General features: G+C 44.8%; 2 protein-coding genes and 1 long non-coding RNA gene across 4 annotated transcripts in view; 1 reads left to right on the forward strand and 2 right to left on the reverse strand.

Moving 5' to 3' along the window:
- The window catches only part of LOC134457516 (F-actin-capping protein subunit alpha-1-like), a 19,717-nt gene extending 6,214 nt beyond the window's left edge, over positions 1-13,503 (forward strand). Inside the window, exons 2-10 of the mRNA XM_063209523.1 lie at positions 3,669-3,732; positions 4,070-4,121; positions 4,397-4,460; positions 5,942-6,109; positions 7,822-7,940; positions 8,077-8,155; positions 8,443-8,514; positions 9,056-9,118; positions 13,158-13,503. Of these exons, the coding sequence (XP_063065593.1) occupies positions 3,669-3,732; positions 4,070-4,121; positions 4,397-4,460; positions 5,942-6,109; positions 7,822-7,940; positions 8,077-8,155; positions 8,443-8,514; positions 9,056-9,118; positions 13,158-13,298 (822 nt within the window). The 3' untranslated portion in view covers positions 13,299-13,503. The remainder of the gene's footprint in view (positions 1-3,668; positions 3,733-4,069; positions 4,122-4,396; positions 4,461-5,941; positions 6,110-7,821; positions 7,941-8,076; positions 8,156-8,442; positions 8,515-9,055; positions 9,119-13,157) is intronic.
- A 495-nt stretch (positions 13,504-13,998) lies between these two features.
- On the reverse strand, positions 13,999-14,969 carry LOC134457517 (uncharacterized). Of its 2 annotated transcripts, none has more exons than XR_010036437.1 (2): positions 14,226-14,969; positions 13,999-14,159 (listed from the first exon to the last, which is right to left on the reverse strand). It is a non-coding gene; the product is annotated as an uncharacterized LOC134457517 (long non-coding RNA). The 2 variants fall into 2 exon arrangements; XR_010036436.1 differs by having other exon boundaries at positions 13,999-14,178.
- A 7,027-nt stretch (positions 14,970-21,996) lies between these two features.
- Positions 21,997-25,000, reverse strand: part of cttnbp2nlb (CTTNBP2 N-terminal like b) — a 56,367-nt gene continuing 53,363 nt past the window's right edge. Inside the window, 3 exon segments of the mRNA XM_063209524.1 lie at positions 21,997-22,482; positions 23,077-23,865; positions 24,684-24,807. Of these exon segments, the coding sequence (XP_063065594.1) occupies positions 22,033-22,482; positions 23,077-23,865; positions 24,684-24,807 (1,363 nt within the window). The 3' untranslated portion in view covers positions 21,997-22,032.

A 25,000-nucleotide genomic window follows, 5' to 3' on the forward strand; every position in this document is an offset into this window, starting at 1 on the left:
TCCTCCTCCACTTGGGTGACAAGTCGGACAGCGTGATAAGACCGCGCCTTTCTAGTGTGAAGGGTTTCAGATGCCTGATTAGTGGTGCTTGCAAACAGTGGGATGGGGACAGGCAGCCTGATCTCCAAAATGTTCGTGCTCCTGGACACGGATGTTAAGGACACAAAATCCGTGTCCAGGAGCACGGATTTTGCCAAAATTCCGTGCTCCTGGACACAGAATTGTTTTCCGTGATGGGCACACGGAAGTGCTTTCTATATTCCCACAGCACTGTGTAACTCTATCATTAGCAGTGTTTCCCACAGAAATTTTGGAAACTATGGGGGCAGCCGGGGTTTATTTTGTGCGGGGGGGGGGGGGTGTAGTTCTCACGCTGGCCTTTTGGGGGGGGGGGGGGGGTGTTTGTATTCTTGCAGCGTAAATGCAAAACGGCAAAACAATGACTACAGTATGACATTGGCGCATGGAGAAACTGTAGGCCTGGGCCTATATTTCAACCATTTCTATTTTGAGAATTAAGGCTACATAAGATTTCACCCATGACTTGTATAATAGTAGTACATTGCCATTGTCAAAAAATGCAGTACAGTGAATAATTTCTGTTTACAACACAGTTTCATTCGTCCCTCATGCAGGGGTCTGGGAAACAATAATAAAACAAAATAGGAGCAGAGATAAGAATTTAAGAGCACTGTGAAATTGTTAACGCATAGACAAAAAGGGTCTTAGAGGGTAGGCTATGCCTTTTCCCCCACACATATCTGTAGGCGTACACATTCTTCATGAGGGGTGCTGGTCACAGGGCCAGTTTTTTTCCAAATTCCTCCCATTAAAAGGGCTGAACAACATATTACACATTTATGTCTATATTCACATTCATTACACATTAATTTCTATATGCAGCCCGATGTCTCCTCTGCTGTGTCATGTCTGTCACCAAACTCATTACAACTGTAAAACAAAGCCTAGGGAGTGTTTGTAAACTCATCCCAACTGTCCCTTCTCTGAAGGTTTTTTATGTTGCTCCCAAACCCAAGTTAACTACAACAACTTGACTAGGCTTTTGATCCCTGTCTTTCAAGCACTTGTGGTTCTCTCTATAGCAGGGGTGCCCAACCTTTTTTTAACCAAGATCTACTTTTGAAGTTGATGGTCTGCCGTGACCTACCAAGTCAAATTTAAGGATGTCAGTATGAAAATTTAAGACCACCATTTATTAAATCACCACTATTATGAACAAAATGTTTTTAGTAGGCTACTATGGCCGTATCTTTTCAGTGTGTTTTTAAAGTGTGTTGAATAGCCTATCTTTACAAAGCAATGCAGCACTGATAGTATGCAGAGATAATTTCAGTCATACACAAGTCATAAACAACTGAAACAATTTCAAAATGATAAACATTATGTATGTAGGCACAAAGGCCCTATTTCTAAAATATGATGAAGCATTATCATGCCTTCAGTGGTATAGGCTACAAATTAAAAAGGGCTCAGAAATTCACCATTTGTTATGGGTAAATAGTAGGCTACTATGAGAGAGAGAGAGAGAGAGAGAGAGAGAGAGAGAGAGAGAGAGAGAGAGAGAGAGCGAGAGAGAGAGAGAGAGAGAGAGAGGAGAGAGAGAGAAAAGAGAGAGAGAGAGAGGAGAGAGAGAGAGGAGAGAGGCAGAGAGAGAGAGAGAGAGAGAGAGAGAGAGAGAGAGAGAGAAGAGAGAGAGAGAGAGAGAGAGAGAGAGAGAGAGCAATGAGAGAACTCATTGGATTGGTTAACACCCCTGTTAAGAGTGACTTCTTCTATGAAGGTTTTTTTTTTCAGCTCTCTGGGGCAGTAGCACAGCAAAGGCTTTCTATTGTGAGTTTGGCCAATCGTTTTGTCCACAACTGAAGCAAGAAACAGCACAAATTGAAGTGAATTCCATACATGTCAACAACAAACATTTCCTTTACACGCGGCACGCGATGTAAACGCAGTTAGCGATGATGCATGCGACTAGCGATTTGGACGAAGATCCTCGCATATCGGCGTGTCATAACGCATCGTTGCGCACATGTTCTGTTACTCACCCGATGTTACATGTGTGCACACATGAATCAACTGTAATACCCTTACGGTCACTTCCTAATGCTTTCCCCTCATTCTGTTACCGTAGGACTACTTATCTAACCAATACAGAGTCTATAGGATGTATTTACTCCAGGAGGAAAATGCGAAGGAAATTCAAAATCGTAATTCAAATCGTTTTTAACAAAAACGGATATCGTTTAAAAAAAAAAAAAAAGTAAAAAAAAAAATAAAAAAAAATGTTTAGTTTTTTTTATATTTTCGTAAACTATGGCGGCCAAATTTAAACTATGGCGGGCCGCCATAGTTTCCTCAATGTATGGGAAACACTGATTAGAAAACACATACCAAATGCTAATCCTAAACAAAATAATGGAGATCATGTTCGGGGTTGCTTCTAGTCAGGCCACGAGTAGTATATCGTTACTGAGCTGTGAAAAAATCGGGAACTCCACCCACTTTGTCTGGAACCAAACAACTTTGAGCAGCTCCAACGGCCCTGGGTAGGGGCATGTTCAAGGCATGTTCATGACGTGGATTAATTGTTTTGGAAACATTCTCCGGGAGAAATTGGGTTGTATGATATGCGCAAAATGCTACACAATGAAAGTCGCTTTGTCTAAATGTTAGTCTAAATGCATTGGAAATTAAACTAGAAACTAGAAATGCACTCAGATATGGCTTTCAGGCCGACCAGAACGGAGCCGGTGTCGGTGCTCGCACCAGTTACGTTCGGCACTAAAGTGTTTGTCTGCGAACCGCCAGTGTTCATACCGGGCTCTGAACTTTTTCCGCACGTGACAGTGTTACCCGGATGAACCTGCTGACGACCACGCTGTCGTCACGGTTCGCAGAGAAAAACCTAGTATTTTGCGGTTCGCATTGCGAACCAATTTTCCGGTTCGCGAACGCAAATATCTGTGGCGTGAACACGACGGTCGGTTCACGATTAGGTGCGGGAACGGGCTCCAGCACGGTTCTCAGTTGGCCTGAATGCACTCAGAGAGGGCAGACCTCTGCCAAGGAAGACGTTTGATGGAACATTTGACAATATTACACCCTTTTATCCCCTTAGTCTTTCTGCCTTATCTTTGTGCAGTTAGAAACTCTAATGTCAAAATTCATCCTATCCCACAATGGTGAAGAATCTTTGAATTCTTATTCCGGATCGTGAAATTTCATCACTTGTTCCTTTGCATGAAACTTTGGAGTTTTTGGAAATTACCAAATTCGTTCATAACTTTTTGAGTTAACAGACAGACAGACAGACAGACAGACAGACAGACAGACAGACAGACAGACAGACTAAAAAAAGAGACATCCGTGTTGCACCAGAATTTCTTCCCTTGTACAGTATTCATGCCTGTCTGGTGCCACACTGAAGTGCAGGTTTCCTTTGTTCTCTATAAATGCCTCTATCTATAGATCTCTCAAAGATTAGTCTGTTCATGTGTGTCTCACAATTTTCCTTTCTTTCTTTCTTTCTTTCTTTCTTTCTTTCTTTCTTTCTTTCTTTCTTTCTCTCTTTCTTTCTTTCTTTCTTTCTTTCTTTCTTTCTCTCTCTCTCTCTCTCTCTCTCTCTCTCTCTCTCTCTCTCTCTCTCTCAGGTCCGCATAGCGTCCAACTTCGTAACCCACGCTCCACCTGGAGAGTTCAACGAAGTCTTCAACGGTGAGATGCACATGCTATATTCACACTATATACACACACACACACTTGCTATATAGTCATGCACTCCGGCAGCCATGTCTGTCACAGTACTGGCCCTCACTTGACTTTGTTTTGATATACGTGTGTGTGTGTGTGTGTGTGTGTGTGTGTGTGTGTGTGTGTGTGTGTGTGTGTGTGTGTGTGTGTGTGTGTGTGTGTGTGCACCATGTGGTATTACAGGAAGATCTGTTGGGGTTTGCATAAGAAACCCACGCTGCACGAAACACTCTTACTCAGTGTTAACGTGTGTGTGTGTGTGTGTGTGTGTGTGTGTGTGTGTGTGTGTGTGTGTGTGTAGATGTGCGGATTCTCCTCAACAATGACAATCTCCTCAGAGAGGGGGCAGCCGAGTAAGTACACACACACGCCTGCAAACCCACCAATCCAATCGCTTCTTCCACACACCTGATACTTAATTGTACAATAAGCTAACATTGACAGAATGGGTTGGACTCCTGGCTAAAGTAGCCAGTGATATCTGGACTCCTAGCTAAAGTACGCTGCAATAGCTGCAATAACGCCGAGGATGAACTAATTATATAAAAAAAGTTACATACAAATAAAATCTTAAAAAATGTCGATGATTTGAAGCACTATCCCGTCATATCATGTGTTTCTTTCTCAGTGCCTTCGCCCAGTACAACATGGATCAGTTCACTCCTACCAAGCTGCCCAACTCTGAAGAGATGGTGAGACACACACACACACACACACACACACACACACACACTGGCTCACTCACACACTTTGAGGAGATTTAGCTCTGCCAAAACAAGAGTTACATCCACTGAGTCACTGTTTACATTGCATTCACACACACACACGAGAAAGATTTTTGTCTATCTGCCTGCCTCTCTGTCTACCTGTCTTTGTCTGTCTCTCTCCCTGTATGTCTGTCTTTCTGTCTTTGTCTGTCTGTCTTTGTCTGTCTTTGTCTGTCTGTCTGCCTCTCTGAGTTATTGGTGGATGTTATGTGTGTCTGTCTGTCTTTCTATTTGCCCCTCTGGCTGTCTGTCTTTCTCTCTGGCTGTCTATGTCTGTCTGCCTGCCTCCCTGTCTGTCTGCCTGCCTGCCTCCCTGTCTGTCTGCCTATCTGTCTGCCTGTCTGCCTCCCTGTCTGTCTGTCTGCCTGTCTGTCATGTGTGTTTATAGGTTTATGTTTTTATGGGCCTCATCCCTTCCCTGTTTGACTGAAGACAATAGACACACTGAAAATCACGTCCTCTTAGTGTGTGTGAATGACCCACAGTAAACGTGTGTGTGTGTGTATGCGTGCGTGTGTGCGCGCGTGCGTGCATGCGTGTGTGCGTGCGTGCGCGCGTGCGTGCGCGCGTGCATGTGTGCGTGCGTGCGTGTCCCGATACAAAAGTCACATTGAGGAAAAACTCCCACTGGTGGACACGGCACTGCACAATGCACACAATGAAACTGCATTTTAGGGCTGGGACGATTAATCAACTAATNGTGACTAATCGACTATAAAAAATTGTCTGCAAGTATTTTCATAGTTGATTAAGCGTTTCATTTAATTCAATGCTTTTTTTACTTACTTTTCTAATGCTTTATTATGTTATTAGAACCTAAACTTGCCCAGCACGTATGAATTGAACATTGAATCTCGGAGTAAATAAGCTACTATCATGATTTAAAGCTCATTGTGAGCTCAGGGACCTAATTTTAATTTCTTTCTTTCTTTTATCCCAATTTCCTTGAAGATTAAAGTGCTAGAGTACTTGAAAAATTAATCGTTTGACTAATCGACTATTCGAAAAAAATAGTTGATAGATTAATCGGTAGAAAAATAATCGTTTAGGACAGCCCTACTGCATTTATGTCCCACCCATCCAATTGGCGTGCGTGCGTGCCTGTATGTATTATATACACTTTATTACAGGCTCAGGGCCCACATTGGACACATTACAATACACACATCAACACCACAATTAAATACACATACAATAATGCTGTGTGTCAGGTGCTGATCACGGAGCATGGTGACCTGGGTAACGGGCGATTTCTAGACTTGTGTCTAGTGTCTTGTGTATGTGATGACGTGTGTGTGTGTGATGACATCTGTGTGTGTGTGTGTGTGTGTGTGTGTGTGTGTGTGTGTGTGTGTGTGTGTGTGTGTGTGTGTGTGTGTGTGTGTGTGTGTGTGTGTGTGTGTCAGGTGCTGATCACGGAGCATGGTGACCTGGGTAACGGGCGTTTTCTAGACCCGCGCGGCCAGCTGTCGTTCCGCTTCGACCACCTGAGGAAGGAGGCCAGCGACCCCCAGCCCTGCGAGGTGGGGGGGGACATGGGGGGCTGGAGGGACGCCTGCGACACAGCACTGCAGGTACACACACACACACACACACACACACACACACACACACACACACACACACACACACACACACACACACGATCTTACTACCAGAACACCAGTCAGGGCTGTACGTTAAGCTTTTTCACTAGGAGCACTGGTGCTCCTAAATGAAAAAATTTAGGAGCACAGACAAAAATTTAGGAGCACAGACAAAAATTCAGGAGCAAAATTTTCGCGACACTTACAAAACATTATTGTGTTTTTTAATGTAAAATAGGCCTACTGTGCTTAATATTGTACCATTGATTACCGCAGCAATAATGCACAGAGAGCGTTGTGTTTTCCACAGAAAACATATTAACCAAGGTTGGTGGTGGGTTAGCCAGAATAAGACCTGTAACCACAGATGTTCATGAAAAAGGTCTGTGTTGTGCAGTTTCATAAGAAGTGATGTGGGACACCCCCCACCACCACCCCCTCCAGTCAAGGTGGTAGCCTAGGTGACCTAACTAAGTGATGGGGAGAAATTGAAGGGCTTTTTCTTCATCTTCATGCACAATAGCCTATGCCATTACCCTGTGCAACAAAAACAGGGAGGAAACCACAGTTCCCATTAGCCTACTTATTATCATTATTATTATTATTAGCCTATTATTACTATGGCTTCGTGATTGAAACATGTAATCACATGATTACTGAACTAGATTGAGTAGTTTATTTAGTCTTAAACATAGTAGGTAAGGCAACACGCTAATCCAACGGGCTTTTAAAAAGTAGTTTATTCCTCAAACGCGTGGGTTGGAACGGTGTGTAATGAAACTGGGAGGCGCAAAATTATCTCACTGTGTTGGCTGCTCTTTTTGATAGCCATGCCCTACAGCACCGGTAGCTGCTGGGCCAACTAGACTGGCCCTTGCGCAGTGAACACTACCGGTCCGGTACCTGTTCTGAATGCTCCTCGAACTATTATCTTGACTAATAGCCTACTACTTTGTTTGCGATGCATTTTTTGTGAAGTAATTGGGAAGACAGCGGTTAGGGAAAACGCCAAAACAGCGACGTCTTTTAAATCACACGAGTTAGCAAACCGAGAGGCTATTTCACTACCGGATTCAAAAGGTTTCCTGTTAGCAATGCAAACTCCGGCATTTGACAATAAAACCTACTTGACTTGACTTGACTTGAACGTTTTAAACAGCAGCCCATTTCGAAAAGCTGTAAGAAGTTTTGGCACAGAACATTCGACTGGGAGATGAGCGTGCGCGCGTTATATGCCATATTTAACCACGGCTCTGTGCGATTCAGTTTTTTTTCTGAGGGCTACGGGAGCATAGATGATTTAATCTTAGCCAACGCGGAATTCAAGCAACATTGACCGTCTTTTTTGAAGCGCATTCCCACTGGGAGATTGACGCTGTCTGTCAGACAGGCAGTGCATACATGCGAGAAGGGCATACCGCATTTAGTATTAGGGAATGGAGGAAAAAAAGCGCAGCTCTCGCAATCATGCACTCGAGCAGGAGTAAAACGCGAATAAAAGGGTTGAAAAGCATACTCGCACACGTGCGCCCGTTTCATTTTTCTTTCTCGCACAGTCCAAAATTTAGGCTCAAAATGCGACCAATTGGTCTTAATGTACAGCCCTGCCAGTGTCTGTAGAGTTTATGCCTAGAGGCCTGTGTATGTGATGACTTATCTGTGTGTGTTTGTGTGTGTGTGTGCGTGTGTGCGCGCACTAGGCCTACGTGAAGGAGCACTACCCGAGTGGTGTGTGTACAGTCTACGCCAAGACGATGGACGGGCAGCAGACGATTATTGCATGCATCGAGGGACACCAGTTCCAGCCCAAGAACTTCTGGTCAGTGTAGCTGTGTGCGTGTGTGTGTGTCTGTGCGTGCGTGTTGCCGTCATGCCTTTTGTTTCATGTGAGTTGGATGTTATTGCTCAGAGACATACTAACGCGTGTGTGTTTGTGTGTCTGTGTGTGTGATTAGGAATGGGCGTTGCAGGTCGGAGTGGAAGATGAGCATCAGCCAATCACAAGCCACAGTTGCCGGCGTCATCAAGATCCAGGTAGATGTAATTCCTGTGTAGAGTAGACACACTATGTTAAGAGAAACATTACTGGTAGCCTGCAAATGTCTTTGACAGAACTACTTTGGAGCCCCGCAAGCCAAATGGTTTTAATGTGCACCTAACAATCAATCATGAAGCTGTATTAAATTCCAGTTACATATCACATATGTACAATCTCTCTCTCTCTCTCTCTCTCTCTCTCTCTCTCTCTCTCTCTCTCTCTCTCTCTCTCTCTCTCTCTCTCTCTCTCTCTCTCTCTCTCTCTCTCTCCCCTCTCTCTCTAGGTCCACTACTATGAGGATGGCAATGTGCAGCTGGTCAGCCATAAGGAAGTGGCCAAGGACATCAACGTGACTGTAAGTAGCCGGCCAATCACAGCCTCATATAATCATGCCACTCAAATCATGGGCCAATCAGATCATTATCTTACCCTTGCCAGTTGGAAGAGTGTGTGTGCTCTATTTCGGAGTCTATTATTATTTTTATTAGAGTGCTTTAGTCTTGTTGCAAGGCAACCGGCCAGTTTGCAAACTGCGTGTGCGTGTGTGTGTGTGTCATTTCAAACTTCAACGGTGCTCACCCTCTCTAATGGTGTTTTTTAATGTCACTACCAATTGTTAATGATGATGAATGGGTAAAATGAGACTAGCTTTTCAAATTTCAACTGAGTTCACCCCTCCCTCTAGTAAACTTTTCTTAATTCCGCCCTTGCATGAAAGAAAATATGTACACAGGTACGGGGTGTGGCAATACCAGGTTAAGCTGACCACACATTGCTCCAGGGACTGTAACCAATGCCATGCAATAACTGAAATCTATAATCTAATATAATCTCTCTCCCTCTCCCTCTCCCTCTCCCTCTCCCTCTCTCTGTCTCTCTCTCTCTCACTCCTCCAGAATGAGTCGGACACGGCGAACGCATTTGTAAAAATCATTATGGAGTCAGAGACAGATTATCAGGTGAGGAGTGTCCCCATACTCTCTGTGGCTAAAGCTGTGTTCGCGTGTGCGTGTGTGTGTGTGCGCTGGTGTGTTTGCTCGAGTCTGTGTGCATGCATCTGTGTGCAAGTAATTTTAGAATACAGGAAGGTGAAGCACATTACAGTTAGGTGTGTGTGTTTGTGTGTGTGTGTGTGTGTGTGTGTGTGTGTGTGTGTGTGTGTGTGTGTCCAAGTGATTTTGGAAGTACAGTTCGGCCTGTATGTGTGTGTGTGCGTGTGTAATGTTTGTGTGTGTGTGTGTGTGTGTGTGTGTGTGTGTGTGTGTGTGTGTAATGTACACCCCCGTGACGTGCTGCCTATTTCTGTCTCCGCAGTTGAAGCCTTATCAGCTCGACCCCAGGTCACATGACCACTCCAGCTCACTGGGGACGCTGTGCGTGTGCGTGCGTGCGTGCGTGTGTGTGCGTGTGTTTGGGCTGTAGCGATTTACTCAACTTACGATTCGATTCACGATTTTTGACCCACAGTATGATGAATGAAAACTATGATAGTTTAGATGCAGGATAGGTTACAAGAGGCTACAAATAATAAAAAAAAAAAATAATAATAATAATAATGAGATTTCAAGCTCATATCATTTTGGTTGTTTTCTGGAGCAGATCTTTGAAAAGGCGTGTCGCGATACAATATTGTGAATCGCGATTTCCACTATTTACAGCGGCTTTATGTGCGTGCGTCCTTTTGCGTGCGTGGTTTAGGGATGTAAATAAAATCGAAATGTATCGATGTATCGGCCGGCGATTAAATTGAATCGCACCGCATCGTATCGTGGGGCATTCTTAAAGAAACACTATGCAACTTTTTCATAGTCATGAAATGGCTTGGAACTCAAGGTTTTGCTTGACTGACCCGTTATGGCGAAAATGGGAATATTTCCATCACCATCTGGTGGTTCTGCTCCGAAACAGCACTTGCAGTTTTGCCTGGAGGCGCCACGCCCTTTGTTGTTGTGGAATTTGTGGCCGCTAGGGGCGTCTAGATTTCTATGGTGTATGAGTGGAACGAATGAGAGACCCATTCATCCCCTTCGTTTGCTAACTAAGCCGCAGCAGCTCGCTGAAAGCTGGCTACTGGCTAGCTGATTGTAAAATATCACGCTGGCATGCAGCGAAAACAACGAATGGGACTGCAAATAAATCACGAGCTAATTGAGATGAAAGGTTTGGACAGGCAAATAATTTGCTTATGTGAACATTGGAAAAGGGCTTCAAAACGGAGAGAGCCGAACGCCAAAAGAGCAAATACAGTCCCAGGAAAAAGTTTGTACACCCTTTGAAATTTCTTACATTTTTGTCAAAATTGATCATAAAACATGGTCGGATCTTCCCGGAAATCTCAAGATGGAACAATCAGAGTCTGCTTTAATTAATTCCACTCAAACATTTACATGTTATCATATTTTTATTGGTCATAAGGCCATAATATTCACAGGAGAGCAGGGCATAAGTAAGTACACCCTTGCATTAAGTAGGGTTTAACCCTCAGTTAGTTGCAATATCATCAACCAGACTTGTCCTGTAGTTGCAGATCAGATTAACAAAACAATCTGTTTGTATCTTGTCTCCCTCTTCTTTAGAGAACTGCCTCTCGTCAGCAAGGTTTGTGGGATGTCTGGAGTGCATAGCTTTCTTGACTTCATGCCCTTTAATCTCAATTGTTTTTTGTCAGAGCTTTGGCTGGGCTATTTCAGAATGTGTATTTCATTATTATGAAGCCATTCTAAAGTCGATTTGCTTCTAAAGTATGGGTTGTTGTCACATTTCAGGACCCATACTCTTGTGTGCTTCAACTGTGTGACAGACTTCCTCACGTTTTTTCTGTAAAATATCACAATAAACTTGAGTTCATTGTTCCACTGATAATAGCAAACTGTCAAGGGCCTGAGGCAGCAATGTAGCTGCATATAATGATGCTCCCGCTACCATACTCAGAAGAGGAGATGTAACCAAGAATAGCTAAAAAGGGGATTCATTCTGCCAATCTAAAATGAATGGGGTTTCTGTCTAAAAAAATATTGCTGCACCTTTGAGGTTTGCGAAAAAGCATTTATATGCTTCATAGAATTACTGCAAAATATTCTGTAGACTAACGTTGAAACCAAAGTTGAATTGTTCAGGGGAACACACAATGTCATGTTTGGAGGAGAACTGGAGAACCACACCTTGACAAAAACATCATCTCTGCCTTTGAGTATGGTGGCGGGAGCATCATTATATGCGGCTACCTTGCTGCCTCAGGCCCTTTTGAGTTTGCTATCATCAGTGGAACAATGAACTCAGAAGTTTATCAAGATATTTTACAGAAAAAAAGTGAGGTAGTCTGTCACACAGTTGAAGCACACAAGAGGATGGGTGCTGAAATGTGACAACAACCCATACTTTAGAAGCAAATCGACTTTAGAATGGCTTCATAATAATGAAATACACATTCTGGAATAGCCACGTCAAAGCCCTGACAAATAAACAATTGAGATTATCAGGCATGAAGTCAAGAAAGCTATGCACTCCAGACATCCCACAAACCTTGCTGACGAGAGGCAGTTTTCTAAAGAAGAGGGAGACCAGATACATCCAGATTGTTTTGTTAATCTGATCTGCAACTACAGGAAGCATCTGGTTGAGGTTATTGCGACTAACTTAGGGTTAAAACCTATTGAATGCAAGGGTGTACTTACTTATGCCTTGCTGTCCTGTGAATGTTTACATCTTATGGCCAATGAAAATATGAAAACTTGTAAATGTTTGGGTTGAATTAATTAAAGCAGACTCTGGTTGTTCCTTCTTGCGATTTCCGGGAAGATCAGACCATGTTTTATGACCAATTTTGACAGAAAGGTAAGAAATTTCAAAGGGTGTACAAACTTTTTCCTGGGACTGTATGTGGATTTTATCACTCATTCACTGCACTAGGATATATGCATTAGCATTCTCAAAGTCCACGCCACCTCGTTTCAGTTTACAAAGCTACACAAATGTATACGAGTTGAAATCTGATGGCGCACATTTAACTTGATGTCATAGGACACAATCAGTCGTGCAAGGTTAAAAATGTTGTTGTCGATCAAGAGGAAACAAAACGTGATCTCTAGCCGGCTTATGGGTGTCCACTTTCACTTTCAACACCACACAAGATAAAAACGCGTCTTGTCACCTCGACTTGGAAATCAAATCTTTATTATTACAACAAAATAAGCAATAGCCTTTTGTCTCCTCTTTCTCCTAATGTACAGGTACTACATAGTTACTGGAAATGTGAAATAAAGACGGGGATATCTGCCGGGAACAAGTGGATCAAATAATAGTATCCATCTGAAGGAAGTGCAAACGTGATTGCAGTTGTGTGATGTGAATAGACGAAGCAGCGAACTCATAAGCAAGGGGGAGAATCGCTGATAAAGCCCCTTAGAAGTGGAGAGAGCTGAATGCAAGGAAGGGAATCTGGCTAATTACAGAAGACGAAGAAATTTAATTCGCACATATCTCGAAGCCAATGTCTGTCTAATTTAGTTCAATGCACATTTTCGGCAGAACCACTAGAGGCCGCCATAAAGTTGTTTACATCGGTGTGTTTATGTCAAAGTTGCATTGGATATCTTTAAGAATCGAAAAGAATCGAATCGCTGGCCCCTGTGCAATGCCCTAGCTCCATAACACAATAGTAATGGAGAAGTAATTGGAAAAAATCGAATCAAAACGAATCGCATCGTATCGTGGGGAATTCTTAAGTATCGAAAAAAAAATCGAATCCCTGATTTAAAAAATCGTTACCGTATCGTATCGTCATGACGGCTGTGATTTACACCCCTAGCGTGGTTAGAACTACCAGACCATATCGGCCACCACCGCTCCGTGTGTGTGTCTGCTGTCACTGACCCACTCTCCCTCTCTCGTGTGTGTGTGTGTGTGTGTGTGTGTGTGTGTGTGTGTGTGTGTGTGTGTGTGTGTGTGTGTGTGTGTGTGTGTGTGTGTGTGTGTGTGTGTGTGTGTGTGTGTGTGTAGAGAGCTATAGGTGAGAACTACCAGACGATGTCTGACACCACCTTCAAGGCCCTGCGCCGCCAGCTGCCCGTCACGCGCACCAAGATCGACTGGAACAAGATCCTCAGCTACAAGATCGGGAAGGAGATGCAGAACGCCTAGAACACACTCACACACACAGCCTTCTAGAACCCTTACAACAACACACACACACACACACACACACACACACACACACACACACACACACACACACACACACACACACACACACACACACCAATGGACCCTCTCTCCCTCCTCCACCCCCCACACACACACCACCTTTTCATGGAGTGCTGTAAATGCACACGAACACACACACACACACACAGACAGACACACACACACACACACACACACACACACAGACAGACACACACACACAAAAAAAAACATGCGCACACACACACACACGCACGTGCCCCCCCAGCCCTCACACCTGACGGAGCTATTGGAGCGTCTGGAATGCTGGAGGGGTGGGGTGTCGTATGATCCATGACAACCTGAGTCAAGCTTGGCGAATGGACTAGGAACTCGTGTGCGTGTGTGTGTGTGTTGTGGTGAAAAGCGGGTGATTGACTAAGGGGGGTTGCGGGGGAGGGGGGTTGATGCTTAATGATGGACTGGATGCGGTAACTAATGCCATGTCACCTTGGTAACGTCATGTCACCTTGGTAACGTCATGTCTCCTTGGTAATGTCACCTTGGCAACGTCATGTCTCCTTGGTAATGTCACCTTGATAACGTCATGTCTCCTTGGTAACGTTGTCACCTTGGTAATGTCGTGTCTCCTTGGTAACGTTGTCACCTTGGTATCGTCATGTCTCCTTGGTAATGTCACCTTGGTAACATCATGTCTCCTTGGCAACGTTGTCACCTTCGTAATGTCATGTCACCTTGGTAATGTCACCTTGGTAATGTCATGTCACCTTGGTAATGTCATGTCACCTTGGTAATGTCACCTTGGTAATGTCATGTCACCTTGGTATCGTCATGTCTCCTTGGTAATGTCACCTTGGTATCGTCATGTCTCCTTGGTAACGTCACCTTGGTATCGTCATGTCTCCTTGGCTGTCTGTTCCTCTGTGGGTAAGAGAGTATCCAATGCAAGACCTGAGCACCATGACCCATCTCGAGTCCGACCTCTTTATTTCTGTCTCTGGCTCTCCATCACAATGCTGATCTTTTATTGCTGTGTGTTGGTGTGGGTTCTATATCTATCTATTTCTCTCTCCCTCTATCCTTTTCTTCACCTCTCTCTTCTACAGTCCACATCTCTCTCAACTGCTGCTCTCCTCTTTTCTCCTCTCCTCCTTCTCTCTTCTCTTCTCCTCTCCTCTGCCTTCCTTCTACGTTACCTCTGCTATCTCTCAACTGCTGCTCTCTTCCCCCTCTCCTCATCTCTCTCTCTCCTCTCCTCTCTCCTCTCCTCATCTGTCTTCTCCTCTCTCCTCATCTCTCTCTCCTCTTCTCTCCTCTTTTTTGAATGCTAAGTTGCCTCTGCTTTTTATAACTGACAGCCCCAGCAAAGGAAACCTGCATTAATCAACTGACATGTTTTGCAGAAATAAAAATAATAAAAAAGACTAATAAAACAGAGATTAAACTGGGAAGTTAATATGGACCATATAACATATTAAATAAATAATGTCATTTAATACTGATGGAAAGCACAAGATAAATTGTCTGAAGAAGGTGTACTAATAATATGATTGAAATGTTTTTACAACATCCTTTGCGGGCGGTGTGAAAATCTTTTACCCTTTTCTCCTCAAGTATTTTTTTTTTAAATTTGCCCCCTGCTGAAGTTGTTGTCTTGGGTGTGCCTCCATTGTGAGAGTGGCAATATCATATCTGAGGATGCCAGGTACTATATACCAGGAGTTGGACAAAAAAAAAACTGAAACACCTGTGATTTTAGTGTGCGAAGTTTCATGGCTCAAGTGGACCTGCCAAATTTTTGAGCAAAACTGTGCCCTTACCCTAGCCAGGCCGTGCCCTCAGGGTGATGCAACAGCTTCAGTGTTGCTACCAGTCAGGGCTGCGTTTCCAAAAAACTCTTAAGTACTACTTAAGCCTAAGTAGTACTTAAGTATGAGAGGCCACCTAGGCAATATATCAAAAATAGGTCTCACATCATCACTAAAAGTTTATATATACACTATTTTACCTCACACATGCACTTGGCGCAACCATTTTATTTGCATGTGTGAGAAAAAAATATTGTATGTAGACCTATAAATTGATTGTATGCCTAAACTTTTAGTGATGTGGTATATTGCCTAGGCGGCCCCTCATACTTAAGTACTACTTAGGCTTAAGTACTACTTAAGGGTTTTTGGGAAACACAACCCAGGTCAAGAGTCAATGTACAAGAAAGTCAAGAAAGTACTTTCTGAGTTCCCCCAAATACAGAAACTCCTCCCACTTTGTTGGGAAGCAAACAATCATTAGCAAACCAAGGGAGGCCATTTGGGAAATGCCGTTTTGGAAACGTTAATTGTTATGCTCTTGGTCAGACCAAGTCTCAAAGAGATTTGAAAGTCGATGATAATCAGGCTACCCTTACCCTGCTCATTCAATCCTCACACTTCACCTTACTGGTGCAATGTGCAATTAATGGAGATGAAACCCAACACTTGAGCACCTAACCCAACACTGATCCAGGGACTGTAACCAACACCCTGTACTAAAAAAAAATATCTGTACGTCACTTTGGGTAAAATCATCAGCTAAATGTAATTCAATGTATACATGTATGTACTGTGTGAGACTGTATGTCTGAAGTGACACAGGTAATGATCGTCTAGTGCAGTGTTTCTCAACCTTTTTTTTAGGCGAGGCACCCTTTCAATTCATGAAAAATTTCAAGGCACCCCAAACCAACTAGCCGTAATATAGCATCACATCCGATACCACACAAGCTTAGAAAAGTAACACATTTGGAGACACACAACCTACGTCACAGGACCTACGTTCAAAGTTGCAGCTGGGGTGACCAATATTTACTTTATTGTGCGTAAATGGCAGATCAAAGATTCCACTGACTAACATTAACTTATCAATTTTGACAAATATGTTTTATGTTATATAATTTATTTATCAGCCACGTTTCCGCGGCACCCCTGAGGGGGCCCTACGGCACCCCAGGGTGCCCCGGCACCCCTGTTGAGAAACACTGGCCTATTAGGCTTCAGGCTCGTACTTTTCCAGAATCCATGTGACGTCAGGTGAACGCCCCTTTAGGAGACCTACGGTTCAGGAGACCTTTTGGACTCTTACAGTTGAGAATAAATGAAGCTCCCTTTCCACTGTAGATAGTGGTATTGCACATTTTATACAAGCCACCAGCAGCAAAAACTACACAAAGAGAAGAAGGATTGGACAACGCCCCCTTAGGAGAATGAGCTTGAGCACACTTTTTATTGAGTGGGCGGTGTTTGACTTAATAATAATAATAATAATAGTAATAATAATAATAATATTTGACTTATCTTACTGTAATAGACTATCCTTGACACAGGCACACTAGAAATCTATGCAACTGCTTTTGAAGACTCAATCAGCTTCAAAGTTCCATTTGACCATTTATTTTACATTAACACAAACACAGAGGGTTCATGATATAGAGAATGTTTTATTTAAATTCAGAAGGGGAGGGGGGCAGGGACATTTGAAAAGATGAATGACGAGCATCTCTGATTTCGCCATTTTACATTAAAAAACAAACAAAATTTCAGGATCAAGAGCGTATCATTCTCAACTCTTTAACAGTAGCTGTTTTAGGTACATAATATAATATAAACAGGAGTTCTTAACAGTAAAGGTGTTGGCAGTATTACAAACAATAACTGCCAACTAACAGTAGGAGGCTTTTGGCTTTTCTTTTTATTTCTTACAGTATACTAAACAGTAACTCCTCCTGATCATAGGAAAGGGATTATTCTCACTATTAACAACCAAAGGAGGTGTGTGTGTTTGCAGTATTAAACGAAAAAAAGGTATGTGTTTATAGTATTCCAAACAGCAAGAAGAGTTGTTTGCGGTTTCAGAAGATGTATTTATGTGCGTTTGCAATATCAGAAGGAGTGTGTTTGTGTGTGTGTGTATTTGTGTGTTTTGCTTTGCAGAATTAAACAATTAGAGAGGTGTGTGTTTGCAGTAGTATAAAAAGCGCTGTGGCCACTAGATGGCAGCCTTGAGGTATAAAAAACAAACGCTCAGGAACATTAAAAAGACGTTAACATTCTAAAACATGCAGTACTGGGGCAGCAGCTCGCCCCACTGAGGAAGACAGCAGCACGAAGAGGCCTGGAGGTCTCACGCTACACATTCACAGCAAGCGGGATAGAGGTCATCCACATTCAGGTAAGAGCAACAGGGCCCACCACGAGGGGCGCCGCCAGACGTTTTGGGCCCCATGAAAGATTCAAATTTTGGGGCCCCTTAAGGGCCCCTGTCAGTGCTGTCAGTTTTTTTGGGCCCTTAGAATCTGTAACACCTTTCCCCCCCTAGCGGCACCCATGGCCACTACGCTCAGGAGAAGTACTGCGGGAGGCATCAGGTGTTGACAGCTCAGGTGACCCACATAAAGGACCAGATGCATCATCCACATTCAGGTGAAAGCAAGAGGGCCCACTGACATCACACTCAGGTGAGAAGTACTGAGGGAGCAGGGATCAGGTGAGGCCGCAGGGGGGGTATTCCAAGAACCTGGTTAAGTGATAAACCAAGTTAACCTACAGGAAGTGGTAAAGCTGTAATAGATAGTCCACAGGTGTCATTTTAGTTAAGAATAGGAGGATAGCAGGCTCTTCTATTAGATGATTTACCACTACTTCAATGTTTACTACTGAGTCAGGTTCTTGGTATACGGCCTAAGGCAGCAGGAGTGCTATGGGCATCATGCTCAGGTCAGGTGAGCCACATGGCAGGATCAGATGCATCACCTGCATTCAGGTGAGCGCCACACGTAGCAGGTGTATCATCAACCAATCATATTCAGGTAAGACCCACAGGTGCGACATTCAGAAAGGTTATTTTATCTGATTGGGTGATCCTAGTTGACAAATACAAAATATTAATAAACATTCAGGTTACGCAGACCTAATGAAAGAGCTGTTTTTGTCTTCTACTGGAGTGTCCATATTTATGTGGGATGGGAATGTGGGAAAGCATGAGGAGACATTTACAGGTGAGGGACACTAGAGGGAGCAGGAGTGTCATCAGGAGTGCGTTACATTATGCAACCTTGCTCCCTCCACTTGTGCTTGTGGCCTCGCCCCGCCTCCTGTCAGCCTAGCCACAACAACTTTTGAGGGACTGTTTTTCATTCACCATCCCAATTGCAAATGAGAAAAAGACTTTACAATTGAGCTTTTGCAAAATATTGAAATATAATGCTTTTGTCAGTGATGTCATCATGACATCCTGGTACGAGGAACCAAGCACAAGTGGAGGAGACAAGGTCGCATATTGTAACGCACTCTAGAGTGTGCATTCTAAAACTTCATTCAAGCGTAAACAAGGGGCAAACCTCAAAAATATCCACGAATGCATACAGTAAACAGCTTCTAAGAAGGATATTAGACCATGGAGCATGGTCATATGCAGGTTTGTAGCTAGACACCAACCTAGGGGATGCATTGAGGACTGATGTTCCCCTTGTACTGTGAACACCGTGGCTTCTGGTGCTCTACCTTGTGGTGTAAAGGGGGAACTGCATGTGGCTTGTCCCATCACTGAATGATGGAAGCGAAGGACAGCAGCACTCTACAGATTTTTCTCTGTTTATTTGCCCACAAACATTTTGATATACAGGGCCATTTTAAGGGCCAGCACACGCTGAAGAAGGGCTCTGTCCAAAACGTTCGTAGGCGAATAAACAAATAATCTGAAGAGTGCTGTCCTTCGCTTCATTCACTCATCTATGTTTTATGTGGGATTCAGCACCCAGTTAAAATCTGTATTTGTCAGTAGGCCATAGCGTGAATAAGTCTCCTCTATTTAACATGTCCCATCACTGGTCATTAGGCCTACTAGACTGTACAGTCTGTTGGCCACTGGTCAGTAACTACTGTATGTTGGTCTCTGGTCAGTACTGTCTGTTGGTCACTGGTCAGTGGTGCTGCTATACTGCACTGTACTGTTTGTTAGTCTCTGGTCAGTACTGTTTGTTAGTCTCTGGTCAGTACTGTTTGTTAGTCTCTGGTCAGTACTGTCTGTTGGTCTCTGGTCAGTACTGTCTGTTGGTCACTGGTCAGCACTGTATGCTCTTGGGTCAGTAGACCTACTGTACTGTACTGTCTGTTGGTCACTGGTCAGTGCTGTATGCTGGTCACTTGGGTCTGACTGAAGTGATAATTCTCTCCATTAACAGTCTGCTGCACAACTTTGTTACCACGGCAACAGGATGTCAGATGCTGGTGACCTTTGACCCTGAGAATAATATCGATGGACGGAGGAGGTGTGTGTGTGTGTGTGTGTGTGTGTGTGTGTGTGTGTGTGTGTGTGTGTGTGTGTGTGTGTGTGTGTTCAGCATTCAGCTCCACCCTGGAGTGCTCTACTGCCTCTCCTCTCTCCGTGCGTGGCGTCAGGGCATCATCTCCGAGCGTGACAGTGTTCACTACAGATGCATTCTGGGTGTTTAGCAAGTCAGGGGAGATTATAATCTAGACAGATAACTGGTCTCATAGGACTCAATGTTAACTGTTAGCTTGGAGCTAAAATTTGCACTGCCATAACTAGAATACGGTTGAAAGGAGAACGGTAAAACCTTATTATTTAACTCAAGGGGAGGTGTAAAATGAGATTATTTCCAAAAAGGGGACAGTATCACTGTAAGTGGTGTAAGACAAGACGTGCAGTGAGGGACGTAAGAGGGGGTTTCAAGTGATATTGAAGCTGTTTTATGTGACAGAAGAGCACAAGGACGTTACAGTGCAATACGTGAAGTAAGACGGTCTTACGTGATGTCAAAGAAATCATTAGGGAGCTCATGATGTCATTAACGATGTCACAAGAGGTCGTTAGTAAGGTAAGAAGGAATGTTAGCGAGAAAGAGAGAGAGAGAGAGAAGCAGTAATGGGGGATTAACTATACGAGATAGTCTAGCATAAATATTGCTATACATTTCAAGTCTTTAGGGCTATTCAATTTCATTTTGTAATTTTTATATTAAGAGGAGAGCATCTAAGATTCCACCATTGACTTAAATCATTTTGTCTTGCTTATTTACATTACACTTTACTACATACGGTATACCTGTACTCAGTTAATCACCATGGTTACTGTGACTCTGACAGTAGTTTCATTTATATTACGTAGACATCTCCATGGTAACTCCCTGCCTCTGCATGCTGTCTTGTTTACATTACTTTACATATCTCCATGACGACACTCCCAAGTGCAGCATCATTTCTATTCCTCATCTCCATGGCAACACATCTCTACGACAACACGCCAACTGAGTGTAGTCTGGTTTCTATTCCACTTTGCCATGGCCACTGGCTCTGAGTGTAGTGTCGTATTCCACTTGTCAGCTACAGCCTGACGTTCCATGCTCCATCAGACCATTATTCTACATCCTAATGATCCTTCTATAGGGGAGTGTACAAATACCATGTACAAAAAAAGTAGTATCATGTGTGTGTGTGTGCGTGTGTGGGTGTGTGGGTGTGTGCACGCTTATGTGTGGGATTGTGTACAGTGCTTATTTACTCACATGTCTATTGACAGCTATATATTTCAGGTGCTTGCATGTGTGATGTTTGTCTGTGTGTGTATGTGTGTGTGTGTCAGGCAGTGTACAAAGTCAGCCTTTATCCAAGTGTGTGTGTGTTTGTAATGTGCTTGCATGTTCCAAAGTGTCCAAAAGTTAACATCCATTTGGTTTTGTGTAAATGAATGATATGTGTGCATGGCAGTGATCTGTGTTGGCACCCGTTTGTGTATTCACCCATGATGTACATTTGAGTGATAAATGTGTGATAGTGTGCATGTGTAAATCTGTGTGTGAGTGCTGGCTAGAGAATGACACCATCCTATCGCCTATCCAGGTGTGTGTACAGGTGTGACCCCAGCCTATCCCCTATCCTCTTCATTAGGCAGGTGTGTGGGTAAAGGTGCGTTCACATCAGTAGCAATGTCATTATTTCGACCAAAGCTGATTCTAAAAGAAGATTGACAGTTGCGATTCTCTTTGTGTTTGCGGCGCAACCCGAGATCAAAATAGAACACAATATTGGGAGTCGTGTGGTTTGAACCTAGCTTGGTTCACACCAGACAGTGTGTGTGTAGCTTTGGCGCCCCCTGGCGGAGCAGAGCTACACACTACACAGCCATAGAGCACGCTCCGTCTCCAACCAGAAAATAGACGGAGCATTTATTTCTTAAATATAAACGGTAACTCACATTGAGGAGTCACAAGACAGATTAGAGACTATATTGACTCTTTAAAGATTAACAGGAAGGTTTTTGAAGGAATTTGTTGGTGAGGAGGCCGTGCAGAAGCAATACATTCTCAGCCTATTTTCTGGTTGGAGACGGAGCGTGCTCTATGGCTGTGTACCAGACGGTAGTGTGTGTAGCTCTGCTCCGCCAGGGGGCGCCGAAGCTACACATACACCGTCTGGTGTGAACCAGGCTAGTTTGAACCTGGCTGAAGTGTTAAATCAGCACTGCATGTTTTGCACTGTGTCTTCAAATGCCCCAGGTTGACAGGTCAGAGGGCACTGAGAAGCTAAATCAAAACCTCCCAGTATCATGTCGTGTGTGTGTGTGTGGTGTGTGTGTGTGTGTGTGTGTGTGTGTGTGTGTGTGTGTGTGTGTGTGTGTGTGCGTGTGTCTGTATACATTAGCTGGAAGAGGAGACCACCATGTCAATGTCTTTATCGCCCCCTGCTGCACTGGTCATGCCACAGCCTCCGGACAGCTCTGGGAAGTGGGAGGAGCCAGAGCGGCCAGGCGAGGCAGGGGATTGGTTCCCTGAGGAGCGTGAGACGCCCGGCGAGGCGGGCGACTGGCAGTTGCGGGAGCTCTTGGGCGGGACCGGAGGCGGTGGCTGGGCGGAGTTTAGAGTCTTGTCGCTGCTGCGGGAAATGATGGGAGAGCGGACGGTGGGGGAGAGGGGACAAGCGCCAGGCACCGGGCTGCGGACCGTCGGGGAGGAGGAGGAGGTGGGGGAGGAGCAGGAGGAGGAGGTGGGGGAGGTGAGGGTGCGGTAGTCTGTGCCAAACGGAGAGCTGCTGAGGGGCGCCATCTTGCCTCCGCCCTGCTGCTGCTGACTGGTGAAGCGCGACAGCACCTGCAGAAACAGGAGACAGGATACGTTAGCTTAGCGTCTAGTGGAGACGGATACATCCCAATGTTAGCTTAGCATTAACATTTGAAGCGCGACAGCATTTGTGGAACCAGAAGATACGTTAGGAGATACGATAGCATTAGCATCTGATAGGTCACAACATAAGCTTACCATAGCAAGTATTGGAATCACACATTTTAGCTTAGTATCTAGTGGTGAAGGATATGTCTCAAAATTAGCTTAGCATCGAGTAGGGAAGAAGTCACAACATTAGCTTAGCATTTGCATCTAGTGGGGATGGACAATAAGCCACAACAGAGCAACTATTGGAGACGGATACGTTAGCTTAGCATTAGTGGAGAAGGCTATGTCACAACATTAGCATAGCATCTAATGAAGAAGGATACATCCCATTATCATCTAACATATCTAACATATTAACATATCATCTAATGGAGACGGAGAAGAAGACCTCATAAGATTAGTTTAACATTAGCATCTAGTGGAGTGTGTTTGTGTGTGTCAACTGATAGTATATTTTGCATCAGTTGAACACACAAACACAAAAACACACACAAGTTAACTTCTCCATCTTACCTGTGTCACGGTGTTCCGTGCTAGCTGCTTGGCTGCGCTGTTATCCGCAGCCTGGGGTGGGGGGGTAGTGGTGGGGGAGAGGTCGCGGGGGGACAGCGTGTGTGTAGGCGTGTGCGGGTGCGAGTGTGTGTGTGGAGTGTGTGTGTGAGCGTCCTGCTCGGCCTGGGCGAACTTGTGGCGTGCGGCCTGGAAGCGTTGGTTGACCCCCGACTGGAAGGAGGGAGGATAGGGGGCCGCGTGCCCAGCGACGCCGCGCTTCGATAGGTTGGGAGACGAGATGGGGGAGGAGACTAATGAGGAAGAGGCGGGGCTTGTGGGTGTGGGGCTCTGGATGGGCGTGGTCACAGCTGGCGATGAGGGTCTGGCTCCCGACGTGATTGGTCCAGCCTCTACGCCGTTCTCCTTAGAGGAGGGGCTCTGGGGGGAGGTGTGTCCATTCAGGCGGCTAGGGGGAGGAGCTCTGGTTGCCAGGGGCGACTTGCCGTCTACTTCGCTGTGATTGGACGACGCGTTCGGGCTTGTGGGCGTGACTTTGACAGGCGTGAGCTTGACTCCGCCTCTTTCCTTCTGCTGCTTGACGATGGTTTTCTCCTTCACTCCAACTTCTCCTCCGCTGGTCGCTCTCTCCTTCACTCCTCCTCCTCCAGTGCCACTCTCTCTATCCTTCTCTCCTCTCTCCTTCCTCTCTACGCCGCTGCTCTGCTTCTCCTTCTTGTTCTCTCGCTCCTTCTCTCCTTTCTCCTTGGTGCCCGCCTCGCGTTCCCGCAGTTCCTTTCTCAAGGCTTCAAGCTGAACACAGAACACACAGAAACCAGGACAGGGTTACACACGTACACACACACACACACACACACACACACACACACACACACACACACACACACACACACACACAGACATTCATGCAGCCACGCACACGCACACATACACACACACAATGATACCCACAAATCCCATGTGCAGCAGTGTTCTTCCACACATACAGTACATTCGCTGTACACTCACATCTTCTCACAACACTTTCAACCTGTCCTCAAACTGTCAAACTGTCACACACACACACACACACACACACACACACACTCTCACACACACACTGACGACACACACAAAACCACAAGACACTACGCATGCACATACCTACACACTCCTAGTGTGTGTATGTGTGTGTGTGTGTGTGTGTGAGTGTGTGTGTATGTGTGTGTGTATGTGTGTGTGTGTGTGTGTGTGAGTGTGTGTGTATGTGTGTGTACAAACCCACACACACTCTACCCACCACCTCCTTGCTCCTCTGCTCCTCTTTGCGTAGTGTGTGTGTGTGTGTGTGTGTGTGTGTGTGTGTGTGTGTGTGTGTGTGTGTGTGTGTGTGTGTGTGTGTGTGTGTGTGTGTGTGTGTGTGTGTGTGTGCATGTGTGTGTGTGTGTGTGTGCATGTGTGTGTGTGTGTGTGCGTGCGTGTGTGTACCTGCTCCAGCAGCTCCTTGCTCCTCTGCTCCTTCTTGCGTAGTGTGTGTGTGTGTGTGTGTGTGTGTGTGTGTGTGTGTGTGTGTGTGTGTGTGTGTGTGTGTGTGTGTGTGTGTGTGTGTGTGTGTGTGTGTGTGTGTGTACCTGTTCCAGTAGCTCCTTGCTCCTGTGCTCCTCTTTGCGTAGCTTGGCCTTCAGCTGCTCCCTCTCCGTGTCGAACTCGGCCAGCTGCTTCTCCTGCGTGGCCTCCAAGCTCTCCGCGCGGCTCCTGGCAACGCAAGTCAGCTCTATTGTCAATTTCTTTACATGCACACAGGGCTTTGAACCGTTATTTTTTTCCAAACGTTCCGTTCCGAATAGAAACGGAATGATAACGTTTCCAGTTATGAGTTCCACCAATAAATTGGCGTTCCCGAACCGGTTAGAACAAAAAAATATTGTTCCCGGAACGGTCAGCTGAT

The sequence above is a fragment of the Engraulis encrasicolus genome, chromosome 10 (assembly GCF_034702125.1).
Source record: "Engraulis encrasicolus isolate BLACKSEA-1 chromosome 10, IST_EnEncr_1.0, whole genome shotgun sequence".
NCBI lineage: Eukaryota > Metazoa > Chordata > Actinopteri > Clupeiformes > Engraulidae > Engraulis > Engraulis encrasicolus.